Source organism: Myotis lucifugus, unplaced genomic scaffold, assembly GCF_000147115.1.
Source record: "Myotis lucifugus unplaced genomic scaffold, Myoluc2.0 scaffold_1148, whole genome shotgun sequence".
Classification (NCBI taxonomy): Eukaryota; Metazoa; Chordata; class Mammalia; order Chiroptera; family Vespertilionidae; genus Myotis; species Myotis lucifugus.
The window spans coordinates 34,976-51,552 of record NW_005872196.1 but is presented as its reverse complement, the minus strand read 5'-3'; the positions used below and the strand labels follow the sequence as shown (position 1 = coordinate 51,552).

At 43.3% G+C, this 16,577-nt stretch overlaps 1 protein-coding gene and 2 non-coding genes across 9 annotated transcripts in view; all 3 read left to right on the top strand.

Annotated features, from left to right (window-relative positions):
* The window catches only part of LOC102442032 (small nuclear ribonucleoprotein-associated protein N), a 36,204-nt gene that overhangs the window by 17,935 nt on the left and 1,692 nt on the right, over positions 1-16,577 (top strand). For 5 of the 7 annotated variants that reach the window (XM_023748099.1, XM_023748100.1, XM_023748098.1 and 2 more), the window contains 6 exons: positions 91-202; positions 550-702; positions 982-1,120; positions 1,324-2,026; positions 2,617-2,690; positions 3,399-16,294. In XM_023748099.1, coding sequence (XP_023603867.1) covers positions 91-202; positions 550-702; positions 982-1,120; positions 1,324-1,580 — 661 coding nt within the window. In that variant the 3' untranslated portion in view covers positions 1,581-2,026; positions 2,617-2,690; positions 3,399-16,294. The remainder of the gene's footprint in view (positions 1-90; positions 203-549; positions 703-981; positions 1,121-1,323; positions 2,027-2,616; positions 2,691-3,398; positions 16,295-16,577) is intronic. The other 2 variants (XM_006107372.3, XM_023748095.1) reach the window with 2 other exon arrangements.
* Positions 3,537-3,609, top strand: LOC111824306. The gene has a single exon (XR_002827382.1). It is a non-coding gene; the product is annotated as a small nucleolar RNA SNORD107 (small nucleolar RNA).
* On the top strand, positions 5,752-5,821 carry LOC111824305. Its single transcript, XR_002827381.1, has one exon. It is a non-coding gene; the product is annotated as a small nucleolar RNA SNORD64 (small nucleolar RNA).

Genomic DNA, 16,577 nt, shown 5'->3' with positions numbered 1-16,577 from the left:
CAGAGAAGTGTCTGCATGTTGTTTCCTTGGTTAGTCCTCTTTTTGAGCGCACTCGGGCCCGAGGTGACTAAGACAGACTCCGGTTCACAGGCCAAAGAACGCCAAGCAGCCCGAGCGAGAAGAGAAGCGGGTGCTGGGCCTCGTGCTGCTGCGCGGGGAGAACCTGGTGTCCATGACTGTGGAGGGGCCTCCCCCCAAAGACGTAAGGACAGAGCAGGGCAAGCGGACAGGGGTGGGGACAGCACAGGGTGCGCTGCTCTACTGAGCACAGCAGGCACAGGGGGTCCTAGGCCCATGTGCCCCATCTGACTGCACGCCTGGTGTTGAACACGGAACTGCTGGGTGCCCAGAGATCAGGGGGCTGCTGTTTGCTGTCTCGGCAGCCCCATAAAATAGCACCTTTTGATGGATCAGCAGCTAAGCTGCAGGTGCCTGTGGTGCCCTTTAACTGGACAGGAGACGGAGGGTGGGAAATAGGAGGATGCCAGGGGTGATGGGGGATGGCGTCGCTCTGGTGGTCCCTTGACTTCAAGCTATTCCTGGTTTCAGACTGGCATCGCTCGCGTCCCCCTGGCCGGGGCTGCAGGAGGCCCTGGGGTTGGCAGGGCGGCTGGCAGAGGCGTCCCAGCTGGCGTTCCTATTCCACAGGCTCCTGCGGGACTAGCAGGCCCTGTCCGAGGGGTAGGGGGACCCTCCCAGCAGGTGAGGAAACGAGGTCTGATGCTCTGGGGGCCGTGCCCAGAGCCAGAGGAGTGGGCGTGAGCTCAGACAGGGCAGCCGCAGGGAGGAGCTGCCACAGGCCCGGGCGGTAGGGGCGTGTGCGATGGAGGAGGTGCTGGCGCTGGAGCAGTGTCCGAACCCGTGAATGGGACTTGCACGCAGGGCTGTGGGTGTCAGACATCGAATGCTCGTCACCCCATTGATCTTCTGTCTGAACGAGGGAGGACGGGCATGACCGGGTGTCTCTGGCGTCCTCTCCAGGTGATGACTCCACAGGGACGAGGCACCGTTGCGGCTGCCGCGGTGGCGGCCACGGCCAGCATTGCTGGAGCCCCGACTCAGTACCCCCCAGGGCGGGGGACACCCCCCACCCCTGTGGGCCGGGCCACCCCCCCTCCAGGTAAGGAATTGATGGGTGTAGGTCTGGCAGCGGAGCATCACGGACAGGAACCGGGGACAGACGCCCACCTTCGCCTCCTGGCGTCCAGGGGCAAGGCTTCAGGGGGTTTGAGTGGCGGATGGCGTCTCGGCCACGTTGCTTGCAGCTTTGTCGGTTCATATTTTTTGAATTTGTTGGTCATTCCTGCTGTTTTCCTGTCCTAGGCATTATGGCTCCTCCTCCGGGTATGAGACCACCCATGGGCCCACCCATTGGGCTTCCCCCTACTCGAGGGACCCCGATCGGCATGCCGCCTCCAGGAATGAGGCCCCCGCCCCCCGGGATCAGAGGTGAGTTGGCTCCCAGGCCCCTGGATTCCAGGTGCGCCCCTGATGATTGTCTCATGCGGTCTTGTTTATCTTCCAGGTCCACCGCCCCCAGGAATGCGCCCACCAAGACCCTAGGCTACTGTTGTCCTTAGTCTCTCTCTCTGCACTGTGTCTCGTGAAACTGTAGCGTGTTTGTGAGCTGTCCTGCCGCACTGATAGTCGCTAATAAACGATAGAGCAACACACTGAGGGCTGTGTGCATTCTCTTCTGTGGTTTGTTGAGGTCAGAGTGAAAAGGGCCTTGCTCTCAGGACATGGTGTTGCGTTCCAACCTTCGCACTGTGCCGTGGCGATTGTAACAGCCTCCACATGCATGCGTTTACGTGGTGAGCTGAGAGGCACACGGTCTCTGTACCTGTTGGGCCCTACATACCTGCAGGGCTGGGGTGGGCTGAGGGCTTGTGAGGCCATGGAGAGAGGAAGCTGACGGGGATCATCACGCCTGTGGAACAGGAAGCCCGCCCTGGTCTGCTTATCCAGGGCTCTGCCCGTGACCAGTGGCCATGACCTGGGAGTGACCACCACTTCCTGCCCACAGGTAAGGACTCACACTTCAGCTTTGGGCAGGCTGGGTAGGGGGCAGGGGGCAGGGGCTTCTATTAGAGCAGTGATTCTCAACCTGTGGGTCGCGACCCCTTTGGGGTCGAACGACCCTTTCACAGGGGTCCCCTAAGACCATTGGAAAACACATATATAATTACATATTGTTTTTGTGATTAATCACTATGCTTTAATTATGTTCAATTTGTAACAATGAAATTGGGGGTCACCACAACATGAGGAACTGTATTAAAGGGTCGCGGCATGAGGAAGGTTGAGAACCGCTGTATTAGAGGGACGTGGGGCTCCTCAGACCCTAAAGGACAGTGGGCACTACGTCCATTGTGTCACTTGGGTTCGATGATGGAGCCCAGAGGTGTGAGGCATCTGGTTTGCAGTCGAGGAAAAGAGCTAAGAAGGAACCCGGGTGGTGTCAGACTCTGCAGTTATGGACGTGTAATTACTTACAAAGGGGACAGGGAGGAATCTGGGCTTAGATGCAGTTAGAAACCAGGGACCTCGATGTGTAACTGGTGAATGGGATGAATTCAGCAACGCGGGACTGGACTGACTGTCTGTTTTTTCCAGCACAGGCTTGTTGGCCTCCGTCACCTTTCACACAAGACAAAGGGGAGCTTCAGGGCCTGCGGATGGACTGCCAGGTAAGCAGCACACTGAGCACGGCTTCCTTCCCTCAGCAGCCGAGATAGCACAGCTCTGAGTCGACATGTGACTGGTGTATGAAGACCCGTTTTCTGGGTGCTCTGCTCCGGGACTAACGGGGGGGCGGGGGTATTTGTGCGAGTTAAGGACATCTGACTGCAGGGAGTCTGCAGGCAGGGCCTTTAGGTTTGGGCCTCAGGTCACACAGCTACTGGAGGCGGACATCTTGAGATGCCAGCCAGAACCCTGCTGCTGGGGAGGGTCTTCCGTCTGTGAAATCACGCAACACTTTGAAGTACAGGCTGTTACCACAGATTCAAGGACGAGTCTGCCTTAAGGCTTTGTCTTTTGGGTTTTCTGTGTTTAATTAACTGATTTTTTTTTAATAAAAGGATATCACAGCCCGACAATGCTTCAACCTCTGGGCAAGGGCTTGTGTTCATTTTCATTAAAACTTTATTGCTTTCATCAAGTAGATCATTATAGTTCATTATAGTTGCTACTGAATCATGAGGTTTGCAAGGCTGTCATCCGTTGATACGTTGAAAGGTGTTTTTTTAGTCATAGTTGCCGCCTACTTACTTTGGGCCTGGCACCCAGCAGTAATGCTGAGGATTTGAGTTGTATGAAGCCAGTGGACAAGGCCTGACGGGGGTGTGGCACAATATAACCTGTCCAGGCTCACGCAGTCCCTTTCTGCCCCACAGTGACACCTGGACAGGAGGGATGCGACCCGTGTCCTGCTGAGCCAGCTCTGCCACACCTGCCCTTCGGACAGACCCGCCCCCTCCAGGTAAAGTAACCGCGCACAGAAACGCCCGCGTGCATTACAAAGGCCGTGGCTAGGTTCATGATGACACAGGACCTTGTCTGAACTTCATGATCTCAAAACATGAGCTTGGATATGTCACTGAAATCTAGTCATGCGCCTCACACACCACCACACCTGGTCAACAGGAAGTGTTAGCTTGACATGACAACTGAGCATACTTTCCATGGCAGTTAACACACGTTCATTCCTCAAACGTCTTTGTGTACAACCTTCACACACATTTCAAGCGCATCCTTTTCTCTTCTGTACATATTTGTGCTGTTGGAGGCAACAAAGGAGGCCCACCCACGGACCCCGACAGGCACACGTGCGGAGGGAGCGGATGCCAGGCATGGAGACTGCCCACCCGCCTGGGATGGAACATCGACACCCGCGTTCTCGGGATCTAGTGGTGGCTAGGGGAAGGCCTCACGTTGAGCAACATGCCGGCTGTGTGGAACATGCCTTCCCAAGGACACAGCTCCAGTTTGAGGACAATTGATCTTGTCTGTAACCTAGGTCAGCGATTTTCAACCCATGTGCCCCGAAATTTTTAAAGCATGTAACTCACCCTCCCTTAAACCATCAAAAAGAAAATTATAAGAGTCCACGCAACAATGGCTGTTCAGTATGAATTAATCAAAATTATACTTATCTTTAGGTCAAATTGGCAAAAATTGTATATTTTGGTGGCCCACTGAATTTTACTAATTGGCTTACGTGCTATGAGATTAAGAAAGGTTGAAAATCACTGCCCTAGGTTTAAGGTCTTACACAGTAAATGTTCAAGAAATGTGTGGCATTAACTAGTTCTCTAATGTTAACGGTACAGCCCTTACAAACCGTCAGTGACTCCCCTACAGTGGAAACGTGTGATGACAATCCAGGCCTGTCCCACCCAACTCCATTCTCGATCTCTAAAGGAGCCCCTGCTCCCAGACAGGGCCGAGCTGTGGTGCCTGCAGGGACGGACACTTGTAGCCATTGTAGCCCGGAAGTCCTGCTTGAGGTCACAGGGCAGTGAGAGGACGTGGCTTGCTTAGGGAGACGTGTTTGACATCAGTCCCAGGACACTGATTCTGGAGTGAGTGTGGGTGAATGAATGCCTTCAGGAAGTCAGGCTCTGACAACAGGCACTGGGCAGTCAGGAGGGACATCAGGTGTGGCTGCCATTTAATTCTCAAGTTGTAGTGGAAGAAGCCTTACGTGACTTCAGTCTTCAGCTGAAGGACATAGCTGTGCCCCATGGCTCCCTGCCTTCAGCAGCGTCTTTGTCATTCAGCATCTTAGTGAGCTTCCCTACCTGACTTTGGCATCTTTGTCATTATGTAGCATCTGTATCTTATTGCAGCTTCTTAACCTTTATGTAGCATCTCAATCTGATTGCAGCATCTTTGTAGCATTTTATCTTGTTGCAGCATCTTTGTAGCATTTTATCTTGTTGCAGCATCTTTGTCATTATGTAGCATCTTTATCTCATTGCAGCTTATTAGTCTTTATGTAGCATCTCGATCTGATTGCAGCATATTTGTCTTTATGTAGCATCTTTACCTTCTTGCAGCTTCTTTGGTTATAGCTTCTTTATCTTAATCTTTCTGCAGCATCCTTGTTACTTAGCAGCAAGAATAAAGGTAAAATACAGGGCTCCCAATAGGAGTAATTTGGTGACATCAGGAAAACAGCTTGTGCTCTGGCCTCATGGTGACATGTGGGTGGCGTTCCCATAGCATTGGATTTCCTGTGTCAGGGTGAGCGCTTCTCCGAGACCCTCCGAGTCCGCATGCAGCATCTATATCTGTTCGATCTGACTGACTTTCTTGACCATTCTCATTGACCTTTCCACCTTGATTTTTTTATACTTTGGAATACTTCAGATTTTCTCCCTGTAGCCTGGGTTCCTAAATTGGATTACAACATGTTAATGGAGGAGAGGAAGTTGTCAGTTCTTCCTCGTTACATCTGTCTGGTGATATTTGGTGTTCCACTTTTCAATTTTTTGGACAGTTGGCTTGGGGAAGTGGATTCTAAGGTATTTTCTTGTAAGACACCAAAGGTCTCAACTTGATTCCAACAGATTTCTGGGTGTTTCATGGTCTTTGATCCCCATGTGTCACTTGAATGAAATTGCTGTCAAAGATGGCTGATGAGTCACTCACTCTTGTAGGCCAGGGCCTTCCTGGTGGTAGAAATGTACAGTCCACAGGCATAACCTTCAACCAGGTGCACTTGCTGTTGGTAAGACGTGGGCTTGACTCATGATGAGCTATGTTGTCTGAAGTGAATGACGTGAAGGTCACCCGAATGAATACTCTGAAGTCCAGCCAAAGTGTCCATCCACGCACGTGGGCCGCACATTTCTTTAACATCCGTTTGTAGGCTGTACATTTCACCAGGCTTCCCATCAACATGGCAGGCGAGTCAGAGAGAGGAGGGCGCTGTGGGCTCTCATCCCCACCCACCACATCTGCCGTCTCACTTTGGAATTTCCCATCATGCATTTCAAGTGACACCCTCATGACAGCCTCACTGGTTCCTACCTTGGACCAGAGCTTCCTGAGCCCGTGGCCCCAGCCCCTTGGAGCAGCTCCAGTTAACAACACAGGAGCCAGAAAGTGCCAGTTGGTTGACACCTTGCTTTTGTCTGAGATGAGTTTACTTTTTCCACCTACACTCAGAGGGAGCCCTTTCATTCTTTTCTTAGTAAGTCACCACCTTTTGCATCTTGGCAAGATGTAGATGGAGATTCAATGTTTGGCTCAGATTCAAGGGGGGGTAATAGGCGTTAGCAGTGGGTGAATCTGAGCCCAGGAGAGGAACGGTTTTGCCAAAATGCCATGCATTCTTTGAATGGGGTCTTCACGTCATTCTTTAACATCTGTAACATCTGTAACATCTGTCTTGTGTGAGTAATGGATCTTATGACCTGAGATTGACATTCTATGACTAAGTGCTTGTGCGTTGCTTGTAGTAGCTCTTGTGAGGGGTGAATAGTAATTAAACAGGTATTTAGGAAAACCTGTATAAAAAAGTTACCATGGACAGTTGAATGTATTAAGACCTTATCCTTAAATAGTCACCTTAATTTGTTAATGCATGTGTGTGAGTGTGTGTAAATAGTGTGGGTGTGGATAGTGTGGCGAGTGAACAGCTTTTAGTGGAAAGCTGTTGGGGTTCCAATTAATTACATTCTTTGTAAAGTAAGTTAGACAAGTATTTTCACAGTTCTTTACCTTGTTTAGTTCCAGTTGTCCTACCAGATTTTTTTTTTATATTTACTACCTCAGAGACTTGCTTGGTTTCTCTTAGAGAATTGAGAGAAGTAAGATGCCCTTTCTACTAACTGAATTACAGTAGGAACATCAGTTGAGTGAGGAAGGAAAGGAGGGAGTTAGCGGTCTTTTGACCTTGGACGTTGGGTGCCAGCTAGGGTGGTCCTGACTGCTGAGAGGACACTGGTCATGCTGGCTGAGAACCATCCAGAACATCCATCCGTTCTTGAGGGTCACGTGGCCTAGAGAGAATCCCTACACAGCATTGGAAAGGCTGAGATGGAGAGGGAATGAGTGGTGGGGAGGGGAGCGCAGGGAGGAAGGAAAAAGGAGGGTTTAAAGGGAATCTATCAGGTGTGAAGGGAGACTTCCTTTGTGAGTCTTTGAACATCAGAAGGCTGTGTGGGGAGGTTAGGAGTTGGAGGTACCACTGACCTGCCACTGTTTGATTCAGTGCCTCGTTCTCAGCCAGCCTGGATGGGGGAGCTCCCAGGTCCTTTCCTGAGGTGACTGTGTAGCTGGGTTAGTAGAAGGTGAAGGGGTTTGCATCTGTAGCCAGCTGAGATGAGACCAGGCTTGTCTCCAACCTTAGTGCACATGAGAATCAGTCTGCGGGCTTGTACAGTTTGTCCGTGGCTGATTCAGTAGGTATAGGGCGGAGAAGGTGACATGCCCTGTTCAGGCACCACACAGAGAACAAATAGCTGGGTTTGATTCAGAATTCAATAGGCATTATCTGACAGCACTGTTGTACAACTGCTAATCTATATGGGATTCATTGTGGAATATTTAAAATTGACTATGGGCATTTAATTTTGAAAGAAATTGGTTGCTTTTTTTCTTGAAATAGAACCAATTAGGAACCAAATTTATAATTGGCCGGACACTCTGAAAATTTGAGAATGGGAATCCTTTTATCGGAACAAATTGCTAAAATAAATTTAAATTAGGTACCTGATTGGAGGAAGCAAATTAATTAATTTTGATAATGTCTCTAATAATGAATCAACTACCCAAATATTGACCTCAATTGGATGAAACTGAACAGTAAAGTTTCCAGAAAACAGTAGTATTCTCAATAGCATGTTTATCTCATAGACATGGTAATTTTTGCCAGATGCTTCCACTTTGGGGGAGTGTTTTATCCAGTTTGTGTTCTGTGTTGGTTACTGAACTGTGCACAACTTTATTACTTTGCATATGGTTGTTGTATTGTAAGCATCACTCCTGCATCATTTAAAATGGCCATAAACTGGCAATACCAATGAGGTAATGGGTGATGCTATTTTCTAGTGGCAAATTTCAATGTGTATTTAATAGCTTGGCTGTAAATATCCTGGTGGCAATATTTGGTATTGATATTGGACTTTTGTAAATATGCTTCTAAATGGGAATAGTGTTACAATGGACTGTTCACTGTTGGTGGCAAACTTTGACATGTTGCCACTTTAGTCGGGTTTCTCTGTACTGGGAGGTGCTGAGGAGTATGGATGTAGAGAGAGACTGGGCAGTGACTGAAGAAGGAACCCAGACTAGAAACAAAGAGACCTCTTCTGTGGCTTGGACCGAATACAAAATGAGCAATCCTGTTGTTTTAGAAAAGTGTGACTTAGGAAGGGACTCCGATGGAAGCAGGGAGCCCTCTCTTCTGTGGTGGGACTCAAAAATGAGCAATCATGGAGGATTTTTTAAAAAATTGTGACATGAAGGACCTCAACCTTGAAACAAGGAGACCTCTCTTCTGTGGTTTGGACTCAGTAAAATGAGCAATCATGGAAGACTTAAAAATGTGACCTATAAAGGAAAGGGACCTAAATGTGAAACGAAAAGACCTCTTTTCTGTGGTTTGGACTCAAATGAGCAATCATGGAAGACTTAAAAAATTGTGACTTGTAAAAGGACCTAAATTTGAAACAAGGAGACCTCTTTTCTGTGGCTTGGACTGAAGATAGGGAGAGATCCCACAGGATTTTTAAAAAACATGATTTCTATGAGGATAAGTTATGGCATTGATACGGATTTTCTTATTTTTGTAGGATGGCAAAGAATGTGTCATATTTTTCTAATTATCTTTTGCTTAATGTGTAACTCTCTGGTGAGCATGACTGAATGGACCGGGTGTTTCTCAAACTAGTCAGCTAAGGTCCTAGTGAGGCCAAAGGAATGTTTAAATTTTCCCATCCCCCCAAAATCCGAATCACAATGAGGAAACTGAAAATTAAACACAACTCACTGAGCAATATTTTTGTCTTAGATGGCAACCTGATAAAGTATGGTAATATGTTTACAAGAAAGAAAGGATTGACTTTTCTAATTGTTTTATGGAGAGAAAAATATTAATTCATTGGCCTTAAAGTCATTACTCTTCTTGCTCCAAGACCTCGTGTAATTAATTGGCATTTAGTATGGATCTGGAGGATAGATTGTATGTCATATTGGGTATGTTGTCAGTTATTGGGTAAAATATATTGATAAAGAAACAAAAGATAACTAAGTTTTAGGCAAAATTTAGCTTCCACTTTAAATCTAAACTCTTCAATGCAGTCCGGACACAACAGCATTTGATTGTGCCTCTGCTGGGTGCAGAGAATTGGGTGACACCATCTTAAATTCAACTTGCCTGTCCATCAGCCAGAGGGATACTCACATTTCAATTCAGGCTTCTGTGGAAAGGAAAAGGGTTTTTTGTAAGGTCATCCGTCTGTTTCAGTCTAGCTCACTAGAGAATAAAACTTACCTGTTTAAAAAAAAAAGCAGGTGAACATTTGAACGAATCTCTTGTGCAACCTCTTAGAGATCAAGAGTTCATTGTTATTGAGAGTATACAACTGTTTACTTATTAGTGGTAACCATGGACGTAGCCACATAAAATTTTGTAAATACATATATCCTTGTGTAGCTTTTGTAATGTATATAGATAGCATCTTCTACAACTTGCTGTTAAAGAGAACACGTGGAACAGTTGTTTTTAAAATGACAAGACCATGTCTGGATCACTCCAAGAAGATTCTGGCCAGTGACCATGTGAAGACACTCCATGCCATCGTAAACATCACTTCAGATCCACTGCATGATACCTTTGCCTGAATTTTAGAGAATTCTAGAAAGCTGCTGCCAACGAGGGGGTGACCAAGGGGCAGGCATTGGACTCAGTTGGAGCCTGAGAACAATGGACAAGGGTTTCTTGCCAAAAGTAAGAACCTGCGTAGCCAGGTGATTGCTGTTCAGGCTCCGTAGATGGCTGCTCCGCACCTACCTTTCCAGTTGGCAGTTTGACCTCTTTTAACTTTTTTAAACTTCCAGCCGTCGCCTTACTTCTGTCTTCAGATTCTCTCTGACATGACGAACCACATCATGTTCCAACAGTATTATAAATAAGCAATAATCAGAAGAGGGGAAAGATTCCATAGACTGGTATTTCCAGCATCCTTTGCCACTCTGAAAACCGGTCATCTTCCACTTGCCATCTCTGAAGATTTGGATTCTCAAAATCTGGGATGTTCGTTCACTCAAACCCTCTGGTCCCCCTAATAATCTCCAGAAGTTTGTACAGCAAGAAACAATGTTACTGAAAGCCAGGATGATGTACAATGGATGAGCCAGAGATCCCAGCCTGAGGAACTGCCCTGCCTGAGCTATGGACTCCTGTGGGCATCTCACCCTCATGCAAACTGAAGGGGTCTTTGGCCAGATCAAGAGCCATTCTCCCAACCTAATACGCATTGATGCCTGGGCCAAAAGCATATAGGGACAGCATCCTCATCCCGTATTCCTCCCCACAAAGGTGTGTGAAGGACAACATCACGTAGACACAGCCAAACCCGCAGGAATCTGGAGAGGAAGGACACACAGCACATTCTAATTGAGCTAGAAGCTTTACCAGCCACAAAGACAAGAAACACAGATTGATACTGTTTTGACCGTCGGTCTTACATTTCATTGGAGAAAATATTTTGTGATGGGGAGTCTCAACTCCCCTTCAGAAGGTCTACCATTGAAAGCTGTGTATCTGAGACACTTGTATAGATGCCTGATGCACAGGTCTCCAGTTTTCTCCAATTCACATTTTAAAAACAACTCAGAATCTAACCATGCTAAGTACTTTATTGCCCACATAAAGCTGAACAATTGATGGACATTGGTATGGACAATGTTGTTAAAATGTAAATAGGAAATACTCAGTGACTGATGAATGTTAATGAACTGTTGTTGATGTGAGGAGACCAAGAGAATGAAATTCAACATATAATGGTTTCATTTTCTTGTATTTTATTCTTTGTTTACGTTAACTTCCTTGGAATATAAACTCAAGCACAGAGGCCTCCATTTGTAAACAAATCTGTTATTTTTGGATATTTTTGTAACGGTTGCTGTGATATTCAAGCTGGTTTCCTAGGGAAGTTTCTAATAACACATTTAGTAAAATTTTCTGTATATAGAGTTTTTTAAAGCTATACACAATGCTGGACTCATTGTTGTGTGCTCAGGGATAGCAGGAAAGGAAGTAGCAAGGCATTAGATATCCATGTGTATAAAAAAGCCAAATATAGTTGCTTTGCGCCATTTCCTCATGTATTGTAATTATTATAACAAGGAGTTTGGTTACGTGTATAGAAGTATTTTAATACATGATGATGAAAATAGAACTGTCAGAATACCTCTGAAAGATGTACATATTCAACCATTAGAATGGACGATTGCTGTGGGACCGGGAGAGGGAGGTTTTGAACACAGCTATCACAGACATGAAAGGCTGCTCTGTGGGTGTAGATAATCCTGTAAATGCTCTTTATTTTGAAATGTATATGTTGGTCTTTGCTTATTACCAAGTGTTATTGCTGTTTATATATATATATGTATATTAGGACTGTTGCGCCATGTTACCAAAGCCATCTCACAGGGATGGCTTACCTCCATGCTCACACGTCTACCTTTAGTTTGTAAATTTTTTGTTTTGCCAGTTGCATTATTATATGGCCTCATTATTAATTTATTTATGATAACATTTTGTTATAAACAATGTTATTAATGCCTAACATGCAATTTTCAACATGTATATACGTCATTGTAAATTTGTTATAAATATGATCAACTTAATGGGATAGAAGCATTTTTGTTTACCAAAGAGATGTTAGATGTAGCCTCTCTGTGTTCCCTGCATCATTAGGCTCCATTTCCATGTTGTCCTCAGTGGTGAGCATAGTGTAATGCTCTCTGTTTGACATCATCATGCTGGAAATTTCATTGCAACTGTAGGTCTGCTTTCATTGATGGTTTTCAGATATATTTGTATACAAATAGGACAGGGGTTTTTTTGCATAACTTGGAGAAATCTCTACATGTGGTATAAAACAGCATAGGTTAAAAAAGTTCATTTGCCAGTGGAAATTGACATAGTAGTGAATTGTTTAGAACTTATTTCTAGTTGTATAGGTGATTTATGTTTGATGTGGGACGTTAGCAATGGAATATATTAAACCCAAGTTCATTATATGTGGGCTGACAAAAGAATGTGTTTGTATTATATGTATATAGTATACAGTTACACGTTTTTTAAAGCAATAGGAACTTTTATATTTGCATGTCTTGTTTTTAGATTATTGTATATATCTTTTTGCTTTAAACTTTTAGTTCTTTAAATATAATGATTGTTTACATATTCATATGTGTGTATACATATACACATATATACATGTACATATGTGTATATTAGTGTACAGAACTTTTTTAAAGTCATAGGACAAACAATGGAAGATACTGTGACGCTGCTAGCTATATGGTGGACAAGTGTTTTGTTTTATAACATCTGCATTGATAGACACACGTGACTTCTGTTTTGGCAATTAAATTGCTATACTATGTCTAGTCGACATGTATTGTTGGGGGGGGTTATTGCCTTTGTGTTGTATTTTTTTAAGTAGATATTCTTTGTTAAGGTGTAGAAATCATTGTAATTAATGTGTAAATGTGTAATTTTTTTTACCAATCTAGTTTTTAAATGTTAAGTTCTGGAGCCGAGCAGGGAGGTATCTGACTGCTGTATGTATAATAGACAAGTTTCTTACATCTTCACTCTTAGGTTTGTAGAAATACCCTGTTTCCACGCGCCCCCGGGCACGCACACACACGCACACACACAGTACATAATGTTAATGTTGAACTAGGGTTAAAAAATGTTTGTTACCAATAGAAGTGTTATTTCACCCCCTAGTGTTTGATATCACTTGGGGTGAATGGGGGTGATTAATCTGACCAGATCTTTGTTTTTCTACCATATACTCTTGTACATGTGCCGAGATTTCTGTCATTTAAAAATTTTTATATCTATTTCACCTGAAATTATAGCACATACGCTTTTTTTTGCTTGTTGAAATGGATCACCAGTCCTGCCAATTTTAATCTTCATACTGTGTGTATTTATCTTTAAAACGCCTGTTCATTGCTGATGTACTTTCTAATATCACAACCTATTAGTATAATTAGACTTCTTTCTCCGAATGTTGAACAGGGGTAGTGGATGTTTCTGACCTCATCTCTAATGCTCTCTTCATGTCTTTCTGGTTTATGTCTATGACATGGACTCTGTCTATTGCATCGCATGTGGACCACCCACAGTCAAATCCTCTCCCATCACCATCGATTTGGCCCCCATTTTCCTCGACTACCTCTCCACCCCCTTCCCAACAACATGGATGGACCTTGAGAATAGGATGCTAAGTGAAATAAGTGGAAAGTATTTTTACCTCATATTTTTATTTAGATGTAAAAGTAGATAGTAACCATGAAATTGATTGTCATTTTATAGAAAAATACCTCAATTTAAGGGCCATGTTGTTATATATTATTTTCCCAGATGTACTGAGGTTCAGGATGGAATTCTTTTTTCTAAAGAATATTTACAGAATCTCTAACTATATAATCCTGTAAATATTTTATTGTATATTTGTTCCTACCATTGTCTTTCAATAATAACACGGCAATAAAATTAAATGTACAAGATAATTCATTTCCCCCAACATGGAAGAATATGCTGGCCATCCTAACAAGTATAAATTTAAAACTTAAGATACAGTGTGAATTTGGTGTTTCTTGGATGTGCCAAGTTTCCCAATATGTTTCTATTATTTTTTTATTAAGATTTTTTTGGAAAGCGGTTTAAAATTCATAGCAAATTGAGGGGAAGGTACAAAGATTTCCCATATACCTCAGTCCCCACACACATGCAATAATCAACCCAACACATAGGGTAATCTCATGCCTTTTACATCCATAAGGTGACTTCGACATTAACATATATCCATTTTGATATTTGGGTTATTTTTCTTACCCTAAATCCTCTGTACTCTGCCTACTCATCCTTCTGTGTTTTTTTCTTTCTCTCTTTAACATTGAAGGTATTAGTTGCTTCGTTGAACAGATTTTATACTACCTCTTGGAACTATACATAGTTGTGTATGTGTTCCCTTGGTCGCATGACAGTATTCAAGACAACTTTGTAAATAACAGGCAGATACACTTTTTAATTTCTAACATCTAGTCTTTCCAGATGTATATATTCTCTCAACGTATACTCTTGTAAATAATTCATTGTACAATTCCATGTTTTTATATTGGGCTGAGTGGTGGTGGCTAAGGCTATATGTATATATCCTTGCTCTGTGGATTTGCTAGGGGGCGGGTAGAAGGGAGTGGTCCTACACTTTTTGAAATAAGGCATTGTTTAGTGTTCTACATCAAAGACCTCAGTCCTCACTTTGTGGTTGTGTAGCTGATAGGGCATTATGTATTTTAATCATGGGAAATGTATTTTATAGGACTTACACAGCCACAGTCAGGACAATTTTGTAAATAGCAGGCATATATATATATAAATACACATCATTTTAAACATCTAGTTTTTCTAGATGCACAGGGAGATTCGCAAAATTTTGTAAATATTTCATTGCATACTAGCATAAGTTGGCTTCTGGTATGTTTTGGCAATGTAATAGGTGGTTAGTGAATATCTGCTTCCTAGGCTGTGCTAGCGTTCTGGTGTTCAGTGAGTTCCTGGGAGAGGAATCCCAAGATGGCCTACATATCTTCATCTTCTTAGGCTCTCATGTAGGCGGAAAGGCTACACCGGGGATGGGTAACAGCAGTGACAACCAGACTTGTATTGTGAAGCTTCAGGGAGAAAGATAGGTGACAAGAACTGTCCCTCTGTCACATGCAGATATTCTCAGTGATGTGATCAAACATGGCAGCAGCGCACATTGCTAAAGGAATTGCTATGTTGCTCGGCTAGATAAATATTAACACATATGTAACATTAGTTTTAGGGGTATAGGTCTGAAAATGCTTTTTTTCTCATTTATTAGCTTCTTGATTTTCATTTTGCTATGAAAGTTATTGTATTCTTACACTTATAAAAGCCAGCCTCATGTTACATGTAAATGTGTTAATTTTGTATGAGATAATTAAGCAACTCTATCAATGTTTTCATCTATATGCATCTGTATGAGAGAATTACACTAGTTATGAATATTTTAATTCTCTGAGACCTCTTTAAAATTTTTTCTGGTGAATTGTTATATTTGAATGTCATGATTAATATTGAAAGTGTATTGTATCTCAGTTGCCTGTAATGTACATTATGAAAGTTTCTTAGAAAGGTGGTCCAATCCAGTATTGATTAAAGTATAAATCATCTCTGAACAGCAGTTTGGCAATGACAATCAGAATTGAACACTTAAAAGTGACTGCTGTGATTTTATTCTAAATCAAATTGACAAAGCTGAAGGTACATTATAAATTGAAAGAAACATTGAACAACTGAAATACACATTAGTGAAAAATATTGTAATGATTATAGCTTACTTAAAGAATATAATCTAACCACTGATAAAACATTCTTATGTGGATGTGAGTTTTAAATTGATACTTAAAATTGTCATTTTTGAACAAAGATCAACAAGTGTATATTGACAAGAGGTGTGTCCATGTGCCTCTAGTTCATATACCAGAAAAGCTAAGGGCAATGATTCACCATCAGTGTCACTGTCCCGGTGATGGCTTCGACACACTTTGGAATTTTTGTGCATGTGCTCGTTAAACAATAAGGCATTGCTCATCCATGTGTTTGTATGTTGCTACATGACAATCTAAAGTGACTGAGTATGGAAGAGAAAGTTGTCTGGACGACTATGGCAAAATCTCAGTGTGCAGACATGTGAATGGAAGGACTGCTTCTACTTTGTGCATTCACATTTTTAAAAGGTATTTCAAAAGGAACATTTCAACAACAGGAATTTTAAAGGCACAGCTAATTTGTGCCTGTCGTCCATCTTGCCTATCAACATCTTGGGCATGTGTGGCGGTGGGTCCGGCCTTGTATTGCCATTGGGCCTGCTTAATGCTTTTAAGAGATCAAGACAGCATGTGACTTAAAGACTAAAGCAGCACAGAGCTGTACCATGTGAGGAGGAGGAAGGAGGAGAATCGATTACCCAAGGAGAGAAGAAGGGAGACGACGAGACTGCAGGTATGTGCCAAACAGTTGCATTGGTGTTGACAGGGCAGGAATATTCGTTGCAACTATTGAAAGGGTGGGAGTAATTAGAGGTTGGACTATTTTTTATTGTAGTTGAGTGTCGGAAGGATTTCAAGTAGAGCATTCAATATTCTCTACATTTGTGCTAAAAGTGCTTGGGAGAGGTGAGAGTGAAAAATAGTCTGTTCAGTCATGTATGTTGGTTAGCCCCATTCAACATCCCTGACCATCACAAATTTATTCTACTTTGTGTCCTGCTATCTAATTTGTATTT